Consider the following 26,321-nt stretch of genomic DNA (forward strand, 5'->3'; position numbering starts at 1 on the left):
TCGTAGTCCGTGGATCTGGTGAACCAAAAAATGAGACACATAGGGTCCAGGTCCAATGGAACAGAGAAAATGTTGGATAATTCTTCCACAATGCATTTTCAGTAATGTTCAATTTTTATACACGACCAGAAATGGCGGACATAATTTGCAGCTTCACAATGACATTTGCAGCAGATAGGAATGAAGCTTAATCAAATCACAACAACAGTAATGAAAGCCTAATCATTGTGTTGTGCCACAGTTTCACGCAGCATTAATGAGCAACTACCGTATGCCAAAAAGGACTGAGATGTTGTCCTTTGTGTAAAGGGGTGAACTACTATATAACAAATAAACAGCCACTTTCCAATAAGATTCACAATACCTCCAATTTATAGCCCATTATATGCAATTATTTTACAGTCTCCCCGTGTTGGTTCAAGTTTTCTTCGGGTTTGCTGGTTAACCCTCCCACCACCCAAAGGCACGGGCACTTGGTGAAGTGGTGCGTGAATTGTCTGTAGCTGGGAGTGTGTGTGTGTGTGTGTGTGTGAATGCCGTGGTCTCCATGTTCCCCACATCTCAATCCAAATGAACTACAGGAGCACTTTGATAACTACATAACTACTGCTTGTACAATATGTCTCACATTAGAATATGGCTTAACAGAATACACTGTGGGAAGGCAAGAGTTAGAGCACAATGGAAGGATTGAAAATCTTATTAACTAGTCAAAATAAAAGATAGAGGTGTTCCACATTGCCTCGATGGACTTGCACCATGGCCAGCAGCTGTTCCTGCCTTGCACTGAAGACTGCTGCTTCCCCATGACCCTGGCTTGAATAAGCAGGTTTAGAGGATGTATGGATGAATGAAGACATGCAAGACTCGAAGTGATTCATTTTCATTCCAGTTTTGTTCTGAGGGGGAAAACGTGATTTAAAGCATTTTGACTCAGACTGGCTGATGGAGAGTGCAACACCTTTCTGATATTGCTCTTTTCTTTCCAGCAGACAGGAACCAGTCACCCCAAGGAGATGAAATTCTATCAGTGTCATTTTTTTTTCATTTACATTGAGTTATCACACAGTAAACAGTACTTGCTGTTGATTTTCAGTCTTTCTTGTCGAGAGCTTGCGGCATGACCCGTGGATGTGGGCAGGATGGCTCCTTAAAGATCAAATGAAAATGGAGAGTATCAGTGCAAGTTTTTTTCATCTGGAACTTATTTGCTGCTCATGAGCAAATGTTTGATGTTGATGTTTTGCTGAGGCCGAGTTAGGGGGCAGGGGGGTGGGGGGAGTTGCAATTATAATCTGCACTGGGTTATGGCTAGAATGTGTAAAGAACCGCTCCTTTATATGTAGGACACATGGGGTCCAGTGTTCTCATTTGAGAGAGTGAGTGGGTGTGTATTTTAATAACCTGCATTTCCCTGCATTAGTGCTCTCATGAAAATATCGTGTTATGATTATAGCATTGAGAGATCAGTGTTGTCATAACCTCTATGTCATGAGTGTAAAAAAGCAAGCACTGTATTTAAATCATTTGATGTTACCTGTACATACAGAGGCATGGCACAATAGAGGTTACAAGAATGAGCAGTTTCAAATTTATTAACACAGGTAGACTACTATTGCAGTTACATGGAAATATTGTATGTAAAAAGATTGTACCAATATTATGGAACCCCCCCCCCCAAAAAAAAAAAAAAAAAAAGAGAAAGAGGGATATAGGTAGAGCGAGAAAAGCCAGGACCTGCAGAAATAGGGAGATAGAAAGGCCCAGAAGCTGGGGGGAAGACCCCCGAGCCCCCAATGGAGGATGAAGAGAAGAGACTGCAGCCCACAAGAGACAATGGTGATGCTTTTAGCCATCACCATTGGTGAGCAGTGGGCAGCCATGACAGGCGCCCAGGGAGCAGTGTGTGGGGACCGTGCTTTGCTCAGTGGCACCTCAGTGGCACCATGGCAGACCAGGATTTGAACCGGCAACCTTCTGATTATGGTTCCACTTCCTTAACTGCTAGGCCACCACTGACCACTAAAGGAAAATATCAGTTGCCAGAAGTGGGATTCGAACCCACGCCTCCAGGGGAGACTGCAACCTGAACATAGCGCCTTAGACCGCTGAGGCCATCCTGACTTACATAATTGCAGTTAATGTCAGAATTAAAAAAAATATAATAATTCAACCAGATGGTGCTGACAATATCCTTAATGAATATTCCTCTTGATTCTTGATATGTGATTGCAATTTGTTTTGCAATATTTTCATGTGGCTCTCTTGCTTTAATGCTGCATTTAAAAGCATAATTTTGCTTGGCAAACACATCCGTACCTCCGTGTGCCATCAGTTCTCATATGCACTCATAACTCCATATGCACTTACTGTGAGAGTCTGCTAGTTCTAAGGACATAGTGTCTGCTGGCTTGAAACTCCCCAATCGTTGAGGATGTCTCGTTAATGCAAATTTAAGTCTGCTTTGGTGACAAATTGTTCTGATGAGATCACACTAACAGCCACCTGAATAACCCAGTCATTACAGACAAGCATTGGCAACAGACTCATGTTCAGTACTTTGGAGTCTGTAGTAACACAAATGTCCAGACATATCAAGTGTATCTTTAACACATTAATATTCATTTCAAGAAAAATATTGGAAAGAATGCTGTAAATCAGCTATGCTCTGGTAAATAAAAAGGAGTACTTATTAGGATGAAACAACATTTATATGGAGTTTGTTTACAGGGAGTGCAGAATTATTAGGCAAATGAGTATTTTGTCCACATCATCCTCTTCATGCATGTTGTCTTACTCCAAGCTGTATAGGCTCGAAAGCCTACTACCAATTAAGCATATTAGGTGATGTGCATCTCTGTAATGAGAAGGGGTGTGGTCTAATGACATCAACACCCTATATCAGGTGTGCATAATTATTAGGCAACTTCCTTTCCTTTGGCAAAATGGGTCAAAAGAAGGACTTGACAGGCTCAGAAAAGTCAAAAATAGTGAGGTATCTTGCAGAGGGATGCAGCACTCTTAAAATTGCAAAGCTTCTGAAGCGTGATAATCGATCAATCAAGCGTTTCATTCAAAATAGTCAACAGGGTCGCAAGAAGCGTGTGGAAAAACCAAGGCGCAAAATAACTGCCCATGAACTGAGAAAAGTCAAGCGTACAGCTGCCAAGATGCCACTTGCCACCAGTTTGGCCATATTTCAGAGCTGCAATATCACTGGAGTGCCCAAAAGCACAAGGTGTGCAATACTCAGAGACATGGCCAAGGTAAGAAAGGCTGAAAGACGACCACCACTGAACAATACACACAAGCTGAAACGTCAAGGCTGGGCCAAGAAAGGGCTGGTATCATCAAAGATGAGCTTGTGGGGCCTTTTCGGGTTGAGGATGGCGTCAAGCTCAACTCCCAGTCCTACTGCCAGTTTCTGGAAGACACCTTCTTCAAGCAGTGGTACAGGAAGAAGTCTGCATCCTTCAAGAAAAACATGATTTTCATGCAGGACAATGCTCCATCACACGCGTCCAAGTACTCCACAGCGTGGCTGGCAAGAAAGGGTATAAAAGAAGAAAAACTAATGACATGGCCTCCTTGTTCACCTGATCTGAACCCCATTGAGAACCTGTGGTCCATCATCAAATGTGAGATTTACAAGGAGGGAAAACAGTACACCTCTCTGAACAGTGTCTGGGAGGCTGTGGTTGCTGCTGCATGCAATGTTGATGTGAACAGATCAAAACACTGACAGAATCCATGGATGGCAGGCTTTTGAGTGTCCTTGCAAAGAAAGGTGGCTATATTGGTCGCTGGTTTGTTTTTGAATGTCAGAAATGTATATTTGTGAATGTGGAGATGTTATATTGGTTTCACTGGTAAAAATAAATAATTGAAATGGGTCTATATTTGTTTTTTGTTAAGTTGCCTAATAATTATGCACAGTAATAGTTACTTACCTGCACACACAGATATCCCCTAAAATAGCTAAAAATATAAACAAACTAAAAACTACTTCCAAAAACATTCAGCTTTGATATTAATGAATTTTTTGGGTTCATTGAGAACATGGTTGTTCAATAATAAAATTATTCCTCAAAAATACAACTTGCCTAATAATTCTGCACTCCCTGTAGTTCTAAACTTTTATATTATACTTCCAGTTTACATTCTTACATCACACTTCTAAACCAGTCAGTAATTTTTTTTTCTAATGTTTTCTTATAAAATAATAAAATGCTGAACTAGCAGTGTATTGGCATTTAATGTAGTTGTAATGTTAATGTAACTAGGTCTGAATGGTTTATCGAATTATAACCAAAATTGTGATTTTGAATAAATTTTTTGAACCCTAGACTCTGCTCCATCATTAATGACAGGGTTGCTGCAGGAAGATATGCCGGAAACAATCAGTGAGCAAGAAACTGGAGCGTTGGTGACCCCCTGGGGCATTGGGCGTGCAGGGAGAAGAGAGGCAGCTGCAGCGACGTACACTCCCATGTACGTGGGGAAATTGAGTTCAGAAAGAGTTCGTACCGTGAATTATTCCATGTGACGGGGCATGCAGCAGAGTAAACAAAGTTCTGGCAGTAAAACAATGTGCTGTCAACAAAAGTGCAAGGGCGCATGTACCTGTGGACAGGGGGTGATATCCCTGTGTGATAGACAATCATGCTCACCTATCAGATGTGTCCCAAGTTAAAGCGAGCAAGAACACTCGAGCAAGAACACTCGATGTGAACGAAGTTCATATTTCAATGTATGTTTATGTTTTTAATACACATAGTATAGCGAATAGTGAATGCAAAAAAATAGCTAAATTAAATCGAAATATCTGTCAAATAAATCATCATTAGACTTTTTTTTTAATCATTCAGCCCTAAACATAACAGTTAAAATAATGTTAGCATTACTACGCAAAATAAAACCAAGCTTTCCACAAAACTAACACGTGTGCTAGTCTATAAAAACCTTATAAAACCTTAAAAAACTTTCACTCATTCATTACCTGTTCCCTGGTGGGTACCTGGACAACATTATAATGCCGCAGTGTGGATATGAATGGAGTTCGGAGATCATTTGTCAATCTGTTTACTCTGAGGTGACAGGTGCATGATATTTCTTGGGCCATGCGACTGATTATCCTAAAGGTCATGACAGACAGACGTGGATCATGTCTGGGATGAAAGACACTGGCAAGCTGCAGGTCCAATGGGTTTGACCTTTAGGCCCAGAGCATCTGATGTGTACTAAATAATGAGTGGGTGCATCACGTTTCAACTGCTTTTATTGCCAATTACATCAAGTTTATTCAAAGAATCAATATTTGCAGTGTAATCACTGCTTTGAGTTTGTCAGAAGTTGGGGCTTTTGTTTGTCCACCTGCCTTTTGAGGTTTGACCACCAGTTCTCAATTGTATTAAGGTCTGTGGAGTTTCCTGGCCATGTTTGTTCCCCGAGCTGCTTAGTTCTCACTTTGGCCTTATGGCACGGTGCTCCATCATGCTAGAAAAGGCATTGTTCTTCGACAAACTGTTCTTGGATGGTTGGGAGAAGTTGCTGTTTGAGGATATTTTGGTACCATTTTTTTATTCATGGCTGTGTTCTTAGTTAAAATTGAGTGAGTGAGTCAACTACTTTGAATGAGAAGCAGCCCCACACATGAATGGTCTCAGGATGCTTTACTGCCTCGAGACAGGACTGATGGCGGTTCTCACATTTTCTTCTCTGGACAATCATTTTTCCAGATGCACCAAACTATCAGAATTGGGTCTACACCAGAGAAAACGACTTTACCCCAGTCCTCAACAGTTCAATCCCTGTACTTTTTGCAGAATATCAGTCTGTCCTTGATGTTTTTCTTTGCTGCCCCTCTTTACATCAGGCCATCCTCCAAAAGTCTTCACCTCACTGTACGTGCAGATGCCCTCACACCTGCCTGCCACCATTCCTGAGCAAGTGCTGCACTGGTGGCACCCGGATCCCACAGCTGAATCATCTTTAGCACACGGTCCTGGAGCATACTGGACTTTCTTGGGCTCCCCGAAGCCTTCTTCCCAACACTTGAACCTCTCCTTGGGATGGTCTGATAAATGGTTGATTTAGGTTAAATCTTAGTAGCAGTAATATCCTTGCCTGTGAAGCCCTTTTTATGCAATGCAGCTATGACTGCGTTCCATGCAGGTAACCATGGTTAACAGAGGAAGAACAATGATTTCAAACATCACCCTCCTTTTAAATCGTTCAGTCTGCCATTTTAACTCAATCAGCAATGATCTCCAGCCTTGTGCTCCTCAACACTCTCACTTGTGTTAACGAGAGGGTCACTGAAATGATCTCAGCAGGTTCTTTTGTGCCAGGGCTGAAATGCACTGGAAATGTTTTTGGGGGATTAAGTTCATTTTCATGGCAAAGAGGGACTTTGCATTTCTTCTGATCACTCTTCATCACACTCTTCATGTGTGCATCAGGACTACCACACCAAGACCCACAAAAAAGAGGTGGGTTTGCTTCAAATCAAATCATGAACACCGAACTAAAACACGACCAAACGCTATCGCATGATTTGAGTGAATAATGGGTACATTTCGATGTCGTTGTTGGTTTTTTTCACCGCATCCTGTGTTGTCTTGTTATACACCTCCATTGCATAAGCACATTGTTTTGATATCTAACCGCGCTACATTTTAAAAATGCTTTGCCTAAAGTGCTAAATGCATGTAATATAATTTATAATCACCAGGACGACGGCCAACCCACGTAAATCTACCTCCATCATGTCCCTCCAATTTCATGGAAACAGTACACAGCAGCAGACCTGCTTCCTGTATTTGCTTCTGTTGTTCCCGTGGCGATACATCTGACCAACCAGCAGAGAGAAAGTTCTTGCATTATTTGAAGCAACACATTTTAGTTTGCTTGGTTTTTCCCCTGTGTGAAAGTGAAAAACCAAGAGGAAAATTATACAATGTTCAAAACAAACTGACTGATTCAGACCAAAGCAAACAAACTATGGTGTGAAAGCGCCCTACGTTTAATTTAACTTCTGTATTCTGTATAACACCAAAATGCAAAGAGTGCATTTTTTTGGATGAATGAGTGTCTGACTCTCCCAACTATTGATTTCTGTTCTCTACAGGACAACAAGATAGTTTGGCAGACCTACTGTGTCTGTGCTGGCAGAGAGTAGTAAAAGATGCAGTACCACAGATAAAAAAACAAGAACTGTTCCTTTACCTGAAGACTACTGAACAATTACGTCACTTTTGAAAATGTCCTGGGCTTATATGGTACAATATTTATTAAAGACGTGAATCTACTAAGATCTGTTTGGTGGGTTCATGTGGGGAAAGTCTGGCAAGTTTCAGTGGAGATTTTTAAAAGACTTCTTGCCATTGCTTTTGCGCTGACAGCTGCAGATTGCTGAGTCAAAATGATTGATGGGTTCGTGTGACCTCCACCTATTTGGTTATTGTTTCGCTCTTCATTTCTTTCTGCAGAGTCATGGTGAAAATGTATTTTTGGTACAGCTACAGAATTTTTAGACCACAAATTTATTGGACAGTTTTCTAATGTCCATAAAATTCATGATCCTACAAATCAAATGTTTTATAGCATTTTAATGGACATATTTTGAAATTGCACATCATAGAAGTCATGTAAGTTGAATTTCCTATTTGTGCTTCATCACATCTTGTGGCTCTTAATATTTGTTATCTGAATATTAATATACATTTACATTTATAGCATTTACCAGACACCCTTATCCAGAGCGACTTACAATCAGTAGTTACAGGGACAGTCCCCTCTGGAGACACTCAGGGTTAAATGTCTTGCTCAGGAACACAATGGTAGGAAGTGGAGTTTGAACCTGGGTCTTCTGGTGGTGTCTGCATGTGTTTGAATACACCTTGATGTTAAAATAGAAATTGGATTTTGAAACAGAAAACAGTGTAGTCAATAAAGCAGTCTGTAGGAAGTCAATGAGTATTTCTGAATGTTTTTTTTTTTATTATTGAGACTCATGGACCAGCCCATCCTGTTCTGGTAATTCATTTATTTATAATGTGCACTTCTGAGGCCAGCAGCCTCAAATGGCCCATTCATTCTGATGCTTTTACACCGTTCAGTCACTTTGAAAATCTGCAAGGCCAGGTTTTTTTTTTTTTTTAATTAATCATGCACATACAGAAAAACACAAAATGAACACTGCATATCTGGACATGCTAGCAGGTGTTTGAGTATCTGTAGAGTAAGACTACAGTAGTATATAATGGATTATGTTGAGTACAAAGAGCCACATGGCAACGAAAGACTGGATGAGCGGCAACCTCAAATTGAGACGTAATGTTGGGAGCATTCAGCCTCTCTGCAATGTGTCCGTACGGGGCTCCAAACTCATTCAACCACACTTCTCTGATGGTACGAGCAAAAATGCCGGACTTTAGCACCACATACGGCTGTAATAACAAGCGAACAAAGAATCAATGCATAAAATTTCATAAGTATGATTTTATTTTATTTCATCATCTTGTATGTTACACAATTTTGTGTTCGACAAATAACGTTATTCATGTTACAGACCAGAGCATCTGTCTTCCCACCCCTTCCAAATATGGAAGTAAATGGATGTACATCTTTCATATTAAAAATAAAGTATTTTCATAGTGTCTTGCCTTTGCTCATCTCTTAAGCCAGAGAATGTTGACAGGCTGGTGTTTCTGTTCCTTGTAGTATGTGCCTATTCTGCATAGGGTTCTTTTTTTATACATTTGTTTGCATTTTTATCATTGAACTCTGCGATTGATATTTATTTTTTAGTTTGCTCTTTTGGTCATTCTTTTTCTCATATTTATGAGTTACTTTTATTTGAGGTTTCATTTTGAACTGAAAGCCTTGTTCACTTATTGTTTGTTTAAAATAGAACATGCAATAGAAATGTGTTTTAGCTAAAATAACGAATAATTGTGATTACAATATTGAAAAAAAAAAATCATGAATATTGTTTTGACCATAATCGTGCAGTCCTAGTAGAGTATAAGTATGGTATAATATAATTGATAATGTTGAAGGTAGTAAATTATCAGTATGGTGGAATATAATGGATAATGTTGAAGGTACATGAGGATGAGAAGGCCCAAAATGTAACGACGGCGAGCTGATGAAGGAGGGAAGCGCAGAGGCTGGGCATTCTGGGTACAAGAATTTTATTACTAAAACAGTTAAACAAAAACGGTGAACAACATAAACTAGCCCGCAGGTGTGTGGCGATTGCCAGAACTCAAAACACAAATAGGTTAACAAATGAAAATCACGCTCATGGCCGATTCCACGAAAATGCCGTCCCTGCAGAGGGGCGAAATCACCGGCTTTCCACGGCTGTCCGGATTGGGTGTCCAGGTGCTGTCAACCCTGACACAAAAATAGAATCCAACTTGTCGGTGAAGCATGGACATTAGAGATTGCATTGACCTTGTTAATCTGACTCAGTTATTTATTAGCAATGTATTTTAACTTATGGCAGTTAACTGATGTTAAATGGACATACAGAGGCATTGCACAGTAGAAATTACAGGAATGAACGGTTACTAATTTATTCACACAGTTAGAGTACTATTGCAGCTACATGGAAATGTAAAATGGTGTCAATGTTACAGAAAACCCCAAATTTTAGAAAGAGACAAAAGGATAGAGGGAAAGAAAGAGAATGAGCAAACCAAACTCCAGAAAGGGAGCCTAGACCTCAGAGAAGCAGGGGGACAGCAGAAGAGAAGAGCCCAGAAGAACAAACAGCATCTGGACCTTTGGCTCCCAAAAAGGTTGCCACAGACCAATCAGAAAAAAAGTCATGTACCTGGAATCTCCATTTTACACTGAAATATAATAGATAATGTTGAAGGTAGTTGTGTATGAGTATGGTGGAATATAGAGCAATGGACAGTGTAAAGTGTTGATAATAGTGTAAAGTTTTCACTTAGTATAATGGGTAGTGAGTTATTTTGTGGTAGTGGTTATGGGGTGTAAATGGCCATATGGTGTTCAGGCTCATGATTGTTGCATTATATTGGCACTGTGCTGTTAGGTCTAGTCAGTTGTGTGGTACTAAAAGAGTGGGCTGGGAGTGGGAGGACACTGAAGCTGGATGAACTTAGAGAGACCATATACATTTCAGATGCACATACACAAATACATCAGTTTATAGATAAAGCTAGATAAAGAAATATGTGCTATGTTCTAGGTTATAATCTAACCCTACCCCATCTACACACACTCCGAGGTGCAAAAAATGCTTACAAGGCAAGACGCACATGCACACACACCGACTGACAAATGCTTTCACATGCACCCTGATGCAGGACTAAAATTAGAAATGCAGTGTGTGGCTAATGAGTATAGGTGTGTCAATGTGTAATGTTTGTGCGTAATGAATGTGTACACATTATATATGTTTAAATGTGTGTGTATGAATGTACTGTAAAGGTTATATACTGTAAAGTATATAAAATATATTTCTAACATAAATAGTCAGCAAAACATTCATTTTGTTGAATTGACGGTTGTCAGTTTGTAGATTTAGATTTAACTGGATTGAGCACCTTTTTGGAATTGTGACCAACATTTCCTTTTCAGCCACAGTGCAGAATGGTCACCTGAGGTCACGTCACCACATACAGGAATGACACCATAAAGGGATGAAGGAGAACATTATTACACCTTACATCTTCTTCTCTTTTCTGCTGCAGTATGAATACTTCAACGCTGTGCTGATAAATGAGGTGGATGAAGAGGGGAACAATGTAGAGCTGGGAGGAGAGTTCATCTTGCAGCCCAATGACCATTTCAACAACCTGTCTGTCAACCTGAGCCTCAGCGTGGTGCAGGTGCCCACAAACATGTACAACAAAGGTGTGTTCACTTAACTTAATGAGTAATTTAAAATGGAAATGCTGTGAGGCATGCAAGCAAATTGTACAGTCAGCCGATATTTCAAAACACTCAAGCTAATTCACTTATTTATGTTCCTTTTACAATCAATTAAATTTGATCACAGGCTAAAACCAAATGCTGTAGAGTTTATTTAAATGCTTGAGCTTGAGCATAACATACAAAATGTAAAAAAAAAAAAAATGTATACCAAGGGTTTCAGAATCACAAAAGGAGTCCATATTATTGGCTGATCTATGGTCATCCCATTGTCCAGCACCCACACATTCCATAGATTAGGTTCCCTTGATCCTTAAGGCAACACAATGCCACTTAACTCATGCACTCAAGGCTACATCACAGTATTTAAACAAAGAGTGGTTGAACAGTGATGACAGCCATGGCACAGCTTCGGTGTGGAGGTCTGAATTGCTCGTAAAAAAAAGAGCAAGGAAACAGAAACACGACTATGTGTAGTTGAGACTTTTACATTGTTTTATGTTTCCTTTCGTCCAGTTTGCTCCCGCATTTCCCCAAAATTTCATTGCTTTTTGTTGTCTCAGCCACACCTTGCTGCTGTAATGCAGACCCCCAGCATCAGTCTCCTGTCCTTCTAAATGAGGCTCAGTTGCTTATGAATAGCCAAATAATGATTGTGGCAGGTTGGAAGCTGTGCACATTGTAATGACCTTTTGGCAGGGGGGAACGTTGGCACACTGTTCTAGAGAGCAGGTAGAAAGATGAAGTTACAGCGGAATGCTTTCAGGGGAATGAGAGGGAGGGATTGGTGGGCAGCAGGACATCAGAAAATAACCTGAGCTTAAGGATGATGGGAAAGGAGCGCTAAAATAGATGCTTGAACTGAATGTGTGTGTGGTGCTGTCATTGCCAAATGTCTGACTTTCTAGTGCATGACAACCAGGGTGAAATGCGAGAGCTCTTAAGAATTTTGAATACAAATCTTAATTTTTCATAAAAAGAATATGTTCTAGTGGAAATCAGCAACATATCTGTTCAAATCAGAGGATGAAAAGACAACTCCCCAGTTTTTCAGGGGGAGCCATCGATTGTTACAGAACTCATAATGCTTAATACTTTGTTCCTCCCAATTTGTTGCATTTCTCCCTATCTTGGCAGACGAAATGTTTCTGTAGACTTCTGCATTCATTCTACCACTGCCATCTTAAGTTACATCATCAGTATTTGAACTCCAGAGCTTTAACTGAGAATACATATCCAGCATACTTAATGACCAAACAATCAATCTTAAATGATACATCCGGGTAACATGAAGCACATGCTGCTTCATATATTTCAAAATTAGTGTTGTTTAATGTATCTAGCATTCATTAATGTTAATACATTACCATAATAATGGGGAAAATAGTGACTTATTACCTTATACAGAATGTTGCATATACGATATTGTGGATGTGAGACACCTCTTTCCTCCCTCCTTTATCTGCCTGTCTAGTTTCTCACACTGGGAAGAGGGAAGAGGGAAGTGAAACAGCTTCATCTCATTTTAATGTCTGCTGTTATATTCGCAGAGCCTCCTGAATCCTCCTTTTGTGCCTTTTCAGGAGGATTCTGCATGTTTAATTCCTCCTCTTACCTCGGCAGGTGTAGCAGGTACGAAACGGAGTAGAGTGTGTTTAACGTTGCGGTGAACTGTCTCTCTCTCTGTCTTTTCAGACTCGGCCATAGTGAATGGTGTGTACTGGTCTGAGGCCCTGAATAGAGTCTTTGTGGATAACTTTGAGAGGGACCCGTCGCTCATATGGCAGTATTTTGGCAGTGCAAAGGGATTCTTCAGACAATACCCAGGTGAAAACAATGTGTGATAATAAAATACACACACATAATGATCAAATTATTTCATGTTCAAATAGACTGTTTTGAGGGTATAGACTTGTGTCGAGCACTTCTGTTTTGGTCAGGGAGCTTTGTATGTGTGTGTTTCAGTCTGACACTGAAAGCGATGTGGGACAGCCTGAGTATAATTAGCTTGGCTGGACCGCTCTTCCCTAAGGCATTATGGGATACAATCTGGGAACCTTTAAAATGAATGACAGGACTGAAAAAACGGAAAAACACACACACACATTGGTTCAGTTTTATCTGTGTGAGAACCTAGGATAATCAACATTTATATTATGTCAGTACCTTGATACTTTAATGTAACCAATACCCTACAACAGTGGTTGGCCTAGCGCCGGGGGGTCTGCAACCTGCGGTTCTGGAGCCACATGCAGCTCTTTCATCCTGATACTGCCGCTCCCTGTGGCTCAGGAAAATAAAGAATAACTTGAAGTATTTTATTTTTAGTGTTTTTTTTCTGAAAAAATTAGTCACAAATGCCGTGTATGTGCATATGACCGACACCCTGCCTGGCCACCCCCACCAGAGCTGTTAATCGGTTTGTTCAGCTAGAGTAGCTTTTCAAAATCTGATGCCATGTAAACAGTTGCTTGCAATATGTAGTGTTTAATGTATGCATATGTTGATAGCACCTTTAAGTTACAGTGACCGGATCTCCGATTTTAGCAGCCGGGGTTTTAGACTTGTCCGGGTGACTAAACATTCATCACGTCATCGATTTCTACGCACACATATACGACCTAGTACAAAAATAATGGTGTCCTGGCAGTGTTCAGCCCCCTCCCTGCAATCCTCCCTCCCAGACCCCCTGCACCCCACAACAAAGCACACTGTCCTAGTTTTTATACATTTTATAAAAATAATAGATGAAGTGTTATCGTCATTTTATATGTCAAATAATATTTTTGGCTGCCGGTGCTTTCTCTTTTGTGGAAACCGGGTCCAAATGGCTCTTCTAGTGTTAAAGGTTGCCAACCCCTGGCCTAGCGGGCCAGGAAACTGTTGATTGGTTGAACAGTTGACTCAGTCCAGTGTTGTGTAGTTGTACAATATTGTCCTCTGGTCTCGGCCATGGCGGATGTTGGAGTCCGACTGTTTGGAAGTGTGGACAGGTGACTTTTATACACAGACGAGTTTAAATAGGTACCATTAATACAGGACATGAGTGAAGGATAGAAGGATAGAGCCTGTTTGTAGGTGCTAAATACTACAAAACTACAATACTTTCTGCAGAATTTTACAAATAAATTCTTTAGAAATAATACAACATTAATTTTCTTGGAATTTTTACATTCTGCAGTGTGCCTTTTACAGACTTTTCTCATCTTTATAAGTGGGACAACTTGCACAATCGGTGTCTCTCAAATACTTTTTTGCCCCACTGTATGTTTTAGAAACATGTACACATACAAAGTAACAAAGAACACACAGAAGTACAGTTGGTTTTGGTGGCCCATCTTGATTTTAGTGAGCGTCCAGCTGTCATTTGAGTCTTTATTAGTCACGTCCAGACTCATTTTCATTTCAGTCAACTAAAAGCCTAAGCATTTTAATCATATTTTAGTTAGAATTGTCCATGACTATGATAGTCTAATTTTAGTCAATAGAAATTTTAGTATCATTTTAATAATGCAATTCAATAAGTCAATAACCCAGACAATATAGTACAAGTCCCTAGTAGAACCTAGTAGGAAACAGAAACCACCATATAATAAAGTGATTAAAATTATGTTTAGTCTCGATTTTGTCAACAAAAAAGTAGAGACATTTTAGTATAGTTTTTAGTTTGTAAACCACATTTAGTTTTTGTAAACAATATAATATGATATATATTTGTTATTGTTCTTGTCACATGACCAGAATGTAAGTTTCATCTAGTCTTGTCTCATCTTAATCATGTCAAAAATGTTCAGAGACAAAGATATTTAGTTGAGAAAACAACACAACACACAACTCCATTGTCCCCTTTTACCCTTGTTACAGCATTGTTGTGTTCTGTGGGCCTCACTGAGCAGCTGGGATGAGACACTACTCATCCCAGAAACTAAAATGTGGGCAGATGTACTCATAGCTTTTGTAGAGCAGTAGAAGTGTAGTGAGTGCACTACTCATACAGCACTTTCCTCATAGCTGCTCACCTCAATGCCACATGCATCTCCTGTTAAAGCTGAGGTTGGTAGCTGCTGGCCAGCTTTGAGTGGCGTTATTTCTTCACTTCATGCTGGAGGTGCAAAACTGCAGAGCTGTACCATGTTCTGTACCATAATACTGATATGCCCCGTTGTTTGACTGTTTGGCATAATGTATAGAAGTGTGAGTATGGCTGTTTGTATTGATTACATGCCAGTAACTGACCTGTTTCTTGTTGCTTTCTTCAGGGATAAAATGGACTCCGGATGAGCATGGCGTCATAGCATTCGACTGCAGGAATCGGAAATGGTGAGATCCGGCAGTTTGTGTTGTTTGGGTTGTCTGAGATATTGCATGGGCTTTCCTAGGCCAAAAAGTGTCCTAGATGTAAGTAAAAGTAGACTTGTGGTTTCACAGATCTTTCTAGAGATGTGCAACTATAGTCCGGAGCTCCAAACCTAAATTGACTGTAAATGAAATACTGTTTATTCAATTTCATCATTTCAGTAGCAGCCCTGTTTATTATTTAGGTTTTAGGACTAGGTTTTTTGATATTGTAATAAATAGAGAAGCCGATGATCACAAGTTTGGTTTTGGAAAAAACTATAATGGACTATTAATATGCTAATATATGATAATTATTTATATACCAATGACCCCTGTTTATATTCTTAATAAATTTTAAATGCATTTTGTTGATCTCAGTATAGTACAACTTAATTAAATAGTTTGTGATTAAATCAGTGACATGAAAACATAGTTCTTTCCTGTCCAAGTACGTCATGGTTGTAAATTTGTTGAACATTTACTCTTTTGCACTAAATGTGTGTGTAGGTACATCCAGGCAGCCACATCTCCAAAAGATGTTGTGATCCTGGTTGATGTGAGTGGCAGCATGAAAGGACTCAGACTCACTATTGCCCGACAGACAGTGTCTTCCATACTGGACACACTGGGGGATGATGACTTTTTCAACATCATTGCTGTAAGTATCTTTCTCTCTCTCTCACACACACACTCATGCACGCACCACCCTGTCCTGTTTTTTTTTCCAGTTTCATCTGTTGTTTTCCATGTGTTACTGTTGGAGTTGATCATGATATTTATATCATGATAAGTGATTCATTTTTTCATATCTACACATTATACTGAGGTTCCAAATTACTGTTATATGCCTGCTGCACTCACACAATATTTATCAATTACAAAGATATGTACTACAGCCAAAGATGAGTTCAGTTTAGACCACAGACATTAAACCACAAAGAGACATTACAAAAGGCCCAATAAAAGAAATACAATGCACTGAAGTTTCTTTATATGCATCTTATAATCATGACTGCATTATGCAGTTAAGAAGTTTTGACATTAGAAACTGTACATTAATTATGCTTATTCCTCTGAACTTTGCATGTAGGGAAAAACACAGAATCAAAGTATTCTGAAATGTCAGTCAACATATTTTGAACTTCTGACATCATATTGCTAAGCAGTGGTGTCTTTTGTCAATAATCTTTTGGCTGTGTTTCTTACAAGGAAAAAATAAAGATTTACAAGCCACTACAATCTCAGGATATTTAAATTTCTTAAGGAATCACTATTTATTTCTTAAAATACTTAAAAATATATATTTGATTCATTATTATATTGCACGTAGTAACTCATCCTGCTAGCATGTTCTCCACACTGACTTCATAGCCATTTACGTTGCATTTGGATTAAAACATTTGAATTGCAAAACAGCGCTGGTGATTGGATTATCCCTCGGGCAGTGGAAGCGCTGTGAGTTTGATGGAGTTTCTGATACTGAGCGCCTCTGCCTCAGTCCCACTGAAAGGCTTTATTAGCCTCCGCAATGTTGCGTTAAACTGTTATTTCATGAGACTTTCAGCGTAATTGATTAAAATGTTGCTTTATGGGACTCTTGCTTGTTCTGTGATTGCTACAATAGTCGTTATTGTATACTGAAAGGAACAAATGTATTTGGGGGGGGTCCACAGTTGTGTAAAAGTTTGCATCCCTCACAAAGAGATTAGGCCAGAACATGTGGCTCGGGACAAATAGGCATCGTTTTCTAATTTACTTTGAAGTCTAATTTCAAGTCATGCATTAAATTAACAATATTATCAGAAAAAGACAGATGGCTCCGCGGCTTTAAGCTGTAGCACAGGGGCACAGAGTGCTGCAAGTCATGCAGAAAACGGAGGTGGGGGGTAGGAAGAGTGAAGGCCGGAGTCTAGATATGAGAGAGCAGGGAAGTTTGACCATTGGGAGCGCAATATGGGCTTGGACTCAGTAGTTAAACTTTTTTTTTTTGTACACGCCCATACACAGTACACAGCTTTTTAAAAACTTGAATCCTCTAATCCTAAAGGCAGGAATGTGGTATGCACATTCGCAGTATTCCTTTGGTGGGTGGGGTTAACATACTGTGCGATGCCTAGGTGGCCCTGGGCTAGCCAGGTGCCACAAATTCACATGTGTGCTGGGTCCTAATCACCCACAGGCGTGGCCTGTTTGGTAAGGATGATCAGGGTCCTTTATGTGTTAGTCTCTCCCACAGATCCATTTCCTGCATTAATGTTGTCTAGTGTATGCTGCATGTATGAAATAAAAATTGTAACCATATCTAGTGGTTTTTTTTGTTGGGGGAGATGATTCTCAGCAAAATAAATTTTAATAAAATAATCAGTAAAATTCTGTCCATTCCTCCTCACCCCACGCCCCTTTGCCAGAATGATGAATATTCTATTATTATTATAATAATGGATTTTTTTTTTTTTATGGTGGTCTTCTGTGGTAGATGCAGAGCATATCCATTTCCAAATGGACCCTGAGCCATCTTAAGCAGTAGAATCATATTTGTTCAGTCTCATCTATTTCAGCCTCATGTCAAATAAACTCCCCATGTGCAAGGAAACGATCAGCTTGTTATTCTGTGTTTAGAAGAAGTCGGGTGTAAAATCTGTAATGACACGATGGAAGACATGCTGGCAGGTGCTTGTTGAGCTCCTCTTTAAATTCTCTTGTAAAATGGGAAAGTATATTTTTCTGAAAATTACAGTCATACTGCACATGTGCCGACCTCTTCAGCAAAGTTAAGTTTGTGATGCACATAACTTCCTGTGACCAGTAATTTTCTGTATAATTTTTGTGTGTTACAGTACAATGAAGAGCTGCATTATGTTGAACCCTGTTTGAATGAAACTCTGGTCCAGGCTGACCTCACCAACAAGGATGTAAGTTGACTCTATAAGGGCTTTTATGCACAGAGGAACTTTAGATAATTTTTTTTAAACTTAGCAAGCTCAAAACAAAGTAATAATTTTCAATATACGGAATACAATGTCTGGTAAAAAAATAAGTACTGGGCTCCAGTAGCCGTGAACCTGATTAATGTCAAAGTCATCATCATCATCATCATCATCTTACCAGCATCACTGAACCAGGGAGACCTGTTATCTGTTCACTTTGTGCAGCCAATAACAAAGTGCAGTAATAACAAAGCTGAAAGAGTGAGGTAATGAGCCTTACCATGATTACAGAAATGTTATAGTTGTCTTAAATTGTCTTCACTTATATTTCAGGCCAAGCAGTAATTATTGACCATCTGAACTGTAATTTCTGGAGATATTGCACCAACCTGTTCAAAAATCTGAATCAGGCTACAACCAGTTACACCTGAGACTGAATTAAGTGATCAATGCAGAAGTACATTTGCATGTATAAATTATACCCAGTGGGGTTAAAAAGACACCAGACTTTACTTTTGAGATTTTGCAGGCCGTTTATTTGTTGTGAATGTCATTAGTGTGGTAAAAAACCAGAAATAATCCCAGAACGCTTTACTGCTCAGAGTAATGAGGCTGTCCGTCAAAACTATGAACCCCACCAGTGTCTCCGTGGAGACAGGTTTCATTAAGATGGCCGGGCCGATAGTGTTCCAGACTCAGTTTCATTTCACTGAAAGCAGGACTCATTTTGTGTGTAAATATAAGAAATAAAAAATCCAGCCTAAAGATTATCATAAGGTGCTTGTTTTCTCACCGTTAAATTCTTACCGTTAAAATCACTGAGTCAAACGTTATTTTGAGAGAAAGAGAGAGAAGAGGAAAGACAGGTATATAATGAAAAACAGCCTTTGTCTTTCACAGTTCTGTAGTTACCAGGTTTAATTTATGCCTGTCACATTTAATACTTCACCGGATACGTTTCATAATTTATTTTGGCCTACTTTGTAAAAGGACACCTGTCATGAAGTGAAGTAAGCCTGCAGAGTGCTCAACAAATGCAGAATCACTTTACTTGGCTCTAAAGCTGCCTGGCCATTGGCAAAAAATGAAAAGTGACACAATAATTGAGTGAAAGCTTTAATCAATAAATCAATGTAAGTTGTGAGAACACACACTGTGTGTCCTGTGATCCCAGATTAGGAACGGGATACACAGATGACCTTTAGTTTTTTTTTTCTTTTAGCAGAAATATTGTCACCTTTTTAGAATGAGCTTTTGGTCCAGTCTAGCCTTTACCTTAAAACCTTCCAGCTTGTGGATGAACTGATTTATCATGTTGGAGCTGGATAGTGTTTGTGAGTGTGTACATCTGGTTTGTATGTACCTTTGACTTTTTAATATGCTTTACAAATTACAAATGGTTAAAAAATAACACAAAAACAATGATTTAATGTAATAGCATGTGAATAATAATAATATTATTTTAAATAATATAAAAATAGATTTTTTAGGGAGAGGGGTATAGAGGAGAGATATTACTGCAAAATAGCCTTCAACTTTATTGATCAGTATAATAAATTGAAAGAAAACGACTGCAGATGTTCACTTACTGAGGCTGAACATTTAATCACATGTATGTTATGTTGCTCGCTCTTTCCTTCTCACATACATCATGATAGATAAATAGATAGATGGTACAGTGGAAAAGTCTTAGGCATGAACCAGTGAAAAACACTTTTTATTGAAAAACTCTGTCAAACATCGATTTACATATACCGTTAATCTCTGGATTTCCATATTTGACATTATTTGCATAGATAAAGAGCATTTATAGTTTTGTTCTCTGAGCAGCAAATCAATGTTTACTTGCAGGAGATCATTTATTAATTTACAGAGAGACCAACCCACATTTCTTGTAGAACATCTCTAGGTATCAACAGATTTTTCCAAATCAAATTAAATTTTGAATAATCACTATTTGTGTATTTTATATTTTGGAGGTCTCTGAAGGCTGTGCAGTCTCAGGGCTGTGAATGTAAATGAAGCAGAAAATGGCAGCAAGTGGTTTGTTAATCTGTTCTGAACGACTGTGGCATTTCGCTGCGTAACCTTTCATTTGATCCCGTGCTGCAGACCTGCGCTCTGGGCTGTTTAGCGATTTACTGTTGAGCCCAAAAGAAGTGTGCTCAGGATTCTGTCAGTCTTAATACTGTTAATCTGGCTGTGTGTCTGCAGCTCTTTTGCTGGTGTATTTGAAACTGCTTGTGTATATAATTTACAGCCGCGATTTCCCCCCCTTCTGTGTTTTTTGTAGCATTTCCGGGAGCACCTAGACAAGCTGTTTGCTAAAGGCATCGGCATGCTGGATGTCGCTCTGACTGAAGCCTTTGAGCTGCTTAGTAATGTAAACACATGACCAAACACACACCCATGCAACTACATATGCATATAATATATTCCATTTAAAATTCTGCTTTACTGCATTTTTATATAAGCTGTAAAATAACTGTCTTAGTGTCATCGAAACTGCTATTATTGCAAAAATATATATACTTACATTTGAAAAGCATACAGAAGATCTGAAAATGAATTAGTATTCCAGTTTTGCTATTAGGGAAAAATATGAAATTCTTGTCATTCAATGTTGACATTCTTACAACATCCTATTAACGGATTATGAGTCAGAATCTGATAAACTAAATAACACCACCACAACAATCATAAATGATGCAGAAAATGGACATGAAATAGCTAGCAAGTGATTTCAGTTGATTATTATAATAAACATAATAGGTTGACTCAAAAATCAATTTATATTCAAATTTCTGTTTACAGCGCAATTACACTGTCACATGTGACCGATAAAGGTGCCACCATCACAGATATTTTGTCATAATCCCCAGGAATTTGCACTGGGACATCCAAAACTGCCAGGTTACACTAGAGTTGATTTGCCACTTGCAAGTTTCCCAATATCTAAATTGCCCTAAAGTAGAGTGATGAAAGTGTGAATGAATAAAAACTGTGCTGTTCGCTGTGGAATTTTGATAAGCTGTTTAAAAGAAAAAGGAGACTTACTTGATTTTGCCTGTAACATAACAAAGACTGCGGATTATATCACTTCTTTGTGTTTGGATTTTTTAGTGAATGAAAAAATGTATTTGTGTGTCTGTAGAACCTAAGACTGGGGGAAACCTGCTGTTGCAAATGAGCTCAATGTATAAACTAATGACAGTTTAATTTGAGAATAAAATATATAATAAAACTTTTAGCATGTAAAATAAATAATCAAATTTAATCAAATTACTCACATGACCTCCAGACATGACACCTATAAACATTAATGTAAAACAGCCATAACATCAAAACTAGTTCCCACCCCTTTTGTCCAAGGGACTGAATTGTTACACTGTGTGTGTGTGTGTGTGTGTGTGTGTGTGTGCTCAGTTTAACCAGACGGGTCGGGGCAGTGGCTGCAGCCAGGCCATCATGTTGGTGACTGACGGTGCAGTGGAAACATATGATGATGTATTTGCCAAGTACAACTGGCCAGAGAGGAAGGTAAGGAAAAAACAGACAGCAGCACACTGCAAATAGGTCACTTACTTTCGATACACACAGTCATGGACAAACACACACACCTCTGTACATTTTCTGTCTGTATTCTAATAACCAAAGGGTTGAGGGTTCAAATCTTAAACTGTCCAGGTGCAACTGAGGCACACACAGGATGAATTCATTTTTCCTGTCATTGAGCTCTGAACCCCATAGCATCCTCTGTCCCATCACAATAATTGTGGTGCCAGAGTTCTCATGCCATGGACTTGCAATTTAATGGCACAGCCATGAACACACTGGCTTCAAAATAAACAATGAGTGCACTTTTCTCTCGTTCACACACACGTGCACACAAACACTCTGTGTTCCATTAGTGCCATTCTGTACAGACAGATAAAGAGTCCCCCTCCTCTGTACACCTCCATTTGGTGCTGGAGGTCTGCTTATGCAGGGGGAGCATTTTAATGGCTATGTTTATTTGTCTCAGCATGCACATGTATCTATTTGCTTGTTTCTGTCTACCGGGAGTGCATGCTTTGGCCATGTGTGGGCATGAATATGCATCTTAGTGCCAAACATGTGTCCTCACACATATAGGAATGGTTGAAATGAAAGTTGTAGTTACTTTTGTCTCCCCACTTGGAAATAGTGCTCATTAACAATATTAATGTACTGCTAAACAGACTCGGGGTATGAATAATGTCACATCAAGCGCATCAAATTAGTCAGGACTAGCAGCAGTATCTAGGAGATGAGGAACCCACCCAGCCCTTACTTATTATTTACAAAATGCAGTAGGTGCACTTAAATGATAATTTTGTTCTAAAACATGATTGACACCCTACAACCATCACATCTACTTGATTTTTACTTATTTCTGTTTCCTTCTTTTCTCTGTGCTGGTTACACCCTGTATCTACGGTGGCGACGTCGTAAGACAAGTGATTTGCATTTATTATACTTACATATTTATTCACTTATGTCCTAACAAGACATACCTTTGTGCACATGGTGCTCTGGGCCTTGTTTCCCAAAAGCATCCAAAGTGGCCTAAGTAGTTTGTAAAGTCTCTCTTATGAATCATCTTCTATTTACAGAGCATTTCTTGAACCTTAAGAACTACTTTAAAATGCACAGAAATTTAGAGATGCTACAGAGCATCCTAACACCCATTACTCAGTGGAGCTTTAATGTCAATAATCCTCTTCACCGAATGGGTCTATTTAATTGCCATCACACATCAGAAATGCAATGGACTATTGCGAGGTAAACATTTTTTAACAATACATTTTGAAAATGATGTATGCCGTATAATATTTATTATTTTATTTTAAATATTTATTTGTTTATTTATTTATTTATTATGACTAACACTCATAAGAAAATTCATTGTAATCAGGAAACATGGCCATGGTGTAATTTTTGTGGGTCAGACTTCATACCAAGGTGCTAATGTGTTGCTCACCATGGGGCTAATGTTCCCATGTGTGTGCTGGGGTTAATGCCCTACCTGGGAAGTGATGCTGAATTAATGCCCGCTGTCCTCTGGGCTTTAGCCCTGCAGGATGACAGCGGGTGTCGTCATGCCCTCACCTCAGCTTATGTTTAAGATCAGGATGCAGTGAAACAGCGCTGTATTACTGTTCAGCCGAGCATTCTTCAGCTCAGCATCCTGCATCCAGTATGCACTGACAGACTATTTTCACTGCAGTGTTTTGTCTCTGTTCACTGATGCTTAGAATCCAAGAAGTGCCAAAAGAGGAGGACAGATGAAAAATGTCTGGCAGAGTTTAAAAGTGGTACAGTTTTTTTTTTTTTTGGGGGGGGGGGGGTGTTATCATGGCACCAAGGCCAAAACAAAACCAAACGCAGGACCTTTAAACACAAAACATCCTTCAGCATAGGGGCAGACAGAAGACCAGGAAAAGACAAGACGCACGAGGTACGCTGAAACACATGCAAACTCAGGTGAACACAGTTAGGCAACCAGCAGTCACAATGAGGGACAGGTGGTCTCACAGGGTAAAAAGGGCAGGAGTGCTTGTCTGATGGGGTGTGGTCAAGGGCCCAGTTCATCTGCCAGGAGTACCTACTGGACATGGGTGCAGCATAATTACTGACATTTAACCCTTAGCTCATGGGATGCACACAACAGATGTTTAGTTTTACTGGGCTCAAAATCGAAGTGCTGCTGGGTAATTAGTTTAGCATTCCTCTCCTCCCCGCTATAGTGATTCTGGCAAATAATCTATATAAATTTTCCAATCCAAAATTACAACAAATTCTACACATTCTTACTTGAATGTGTAGAATTTGTGGTTGAATGATAACTTGAATGCTAACAGCTTAAGCTTTCTTGCCAATCAATAACTCAATCAATAGATTTTTTATTTGTTCAGCAATTTTTACAGAGTACATTTCACATTAGATCAGTTTCTCAAGGACCCTAGTGTACAAGCCAAAGGTGAAAGTGGCAAAGAAAACTCCCTGACCTTGAGAGGAACCAAGCCCATCTTCCTCCTGGATCACCCAGGGGTGATAATGCCACAATCCTTGTGTTGTGACCCTGACTTGGATGGGCTATGTAAAGTCTTCAGTTGATTATTTGTTATTTATGAAGGCCATTATCAGAAAAGTTTGTGGTAGTTCTTTTTTTTTTTCCTCCCACAGATTATGGCACCAGCTGGTGGCAAGGCAAGACCCAGACAGCCAATGGATTCATGCAGTCAAGCATAAACACTAATGATTTATGAGTCTGCACCATTGTCATTTATCTGTGCTAAAGCCAGTTCCCCCACCATCATTCTGCAGGGACACTAAGAACCTAGGAGGGACCAGGTCACTGCAACTCTAGTCCTTAGTTGCGACTGGAACACAGAGAACCAGGCCAATGGAAAATGAATAATTCTTATATTCCCATCTGTACTGAAGCATACTGGATTAAATGGGACTTTCTTATTTTAAAATACTGGCCACTCATTTAAACTTTCACAGTGTGAACCAGCATAATTCTGGTGTACACTGTTTAACAAAATGAGTGTCATTTGGAGACGCATTGTTAACATGGCAAAAGGAATCCAGATGTTGCTGATGCATTATTATTGATAATGTGGTGTGATGGTATACTTGTAAAAGGTTCAGAAGTATGATTCAGTTTCAAGAGGTATTTTCAGATTTTATTCCCCTAAAGGTATATTTTCCATATAGGAAATTGCTGACATATTACCATATTACCATATTAATACCACACACACACACACACATATATATATATAACGGCCTATATTTATTTGGGTTGTCAATTGATTAAACTAAATAAATTGTTCAGATATCGCAATAAATTATTAAATGCAATTAATCATACCCAATACTTACCACCCAAAAACACTAGTTGTGCCTGATTTCCCACTCTCTTTGTGCCTGAATACAAGCATCTAAACACAGGTGCCTTGTGGACATTTTTGTCTTTGGGTAGGATGATTTTTGTATTTTAAAGCATTTTTAGGCAGACAAGTAGGGCTGTAACTTTTTGATACTGAAGTCATACTGACTTTTTGATACTGTTTAAAATTGCTCTATGTGTCGCTTCTGCTTGGTTTGGCAGAGCTTGGTAGTGCCACCACTGTCTGGCAGTACTACCATTCACATGACTTTTATGTTCAGCACCCATTGTGCTGTAACCATGGAAACGATCCTCTGGCACCTGGGCTAACATCTTTGTTCTGGAATTCTGCTACACAACCTTGGTGCCCATCCTCCTTGCATTGTTGTCCTTCACCAATTTTTATTTTTTGTGTGCATATGTCATGTCCAGTTTCATGAAGAGCATGTTAGGGTCTGGTTCTAGAAGATGGGTTTTATTGTATGGGGGAAATGGAAAAGTTGGCCTACAGGCACTCAGTGTGGTGCATTGTGGCACATTAAGTTGGTCTGAATGGAGTGAAAGGCATTCTGAGTCTGTAAGTGTTTGTGTGTGTGTGTGTGCATGCACTCAGTGATATTGCTATATTGTTTTGTGTGGTAACAGGATGACTTCTTTTAGGTATGGTAGTATATTTAGTTCTGTTCAGTTAGATTGGTCCCTTGGGGGTCTATGGCCTCATACACAATCTTAACAGCCAGAAACCCCCAAGAGCTCTCTGCATTAAACACACACACACACACACACACACACACACACACACACACACACACACACACACACACAGTTACAGAGCTCTGTGATGGGTTAATAATGGTTCCTGATGCACCCAAGAGAACACAAACTTCCAACCATTTCCTTCATTTCCAGCAGGGTGGACAAGGTCGCTATGTTCTCCTGAAGCCGCTGGAAGCACAGAGATGTCAGCATTTCTGCTGTCAGGCCTGATCTATAAACCAATAGGTCTGCCACTCTGGCCATGGGGGGATTAGTGGAATAAGATCTGATTATCTGATGAATAGATAAGACCATTGATACTCTGGGCTTTCAGTGTCTGATCTATATATCTGCACAGGACAGTGTGTACAGTGTACCAGTATTTATTTAGACAGGATTATGTTGTCAGTCAAAACTGCTTTATTTAAAATTGGGACGTAAAGTACTTTAATTTCACACAAACATGC

The 26,321-nt window shown here is 39.4% G+C and overlaps 1 protein-coding gene across 2 annotated transcripts in view; it reads left to right on the plus strand.

The window, feature by feature from the left end:
- The window catches only part of cacna2d3a (calcium channel, voltage-dependent, alpha 2/delta subunit 3a), a 109,927-nt gene that overhangs the window by 32,056 nt on the left and 51,550 nt on the right, over positions 1-26,321 (plus strand). For both annotated transcript variants that reach the window (XM_028992618.1, XM_028992619.1), the window contains exons 5-11: positions 10,734-10,896; positions 12,610-12,741; positions 15,174-15,234; positions 15,760-15,910; positions 18,090-18,164; positions 20,473-20,562; positions 21,606-21,719. In XM_028992618.1, coding sequence (XP_028848451.1) covers positions 10,734-10,896; positions 12,610-12,741; positions 15,174-15,234; positions 15,760-15,910; positions 18,090-18,164; positions 20,473-20,562; positions 21,606-21,719 — 786 coding nt within the window. The remainder of the gene's footprint in view (positions 1-10,733; positions 10,897-12,609; positions 12,742-15,173; positions 15,235-15,759; positions 15,911-18,089; positions 18,165-20,472; positions 20,563-21,605; positions 21,720-26,321) is intronic.

Source organism: Denticeps clupeoides, chromosome 10 (genome assembly GCF_900700375.1).
Source record: "Denticeps clupeoides chromosome 10, fDenClu1.1, whole genome shotgun sequence".
Taxonomy (NCBI): Eukaryota; Metazoa; Chordata; class Actinopteri; order Clupeiformes; family Denticipitidae; genus Denticeps; species Denticeps clupeoides.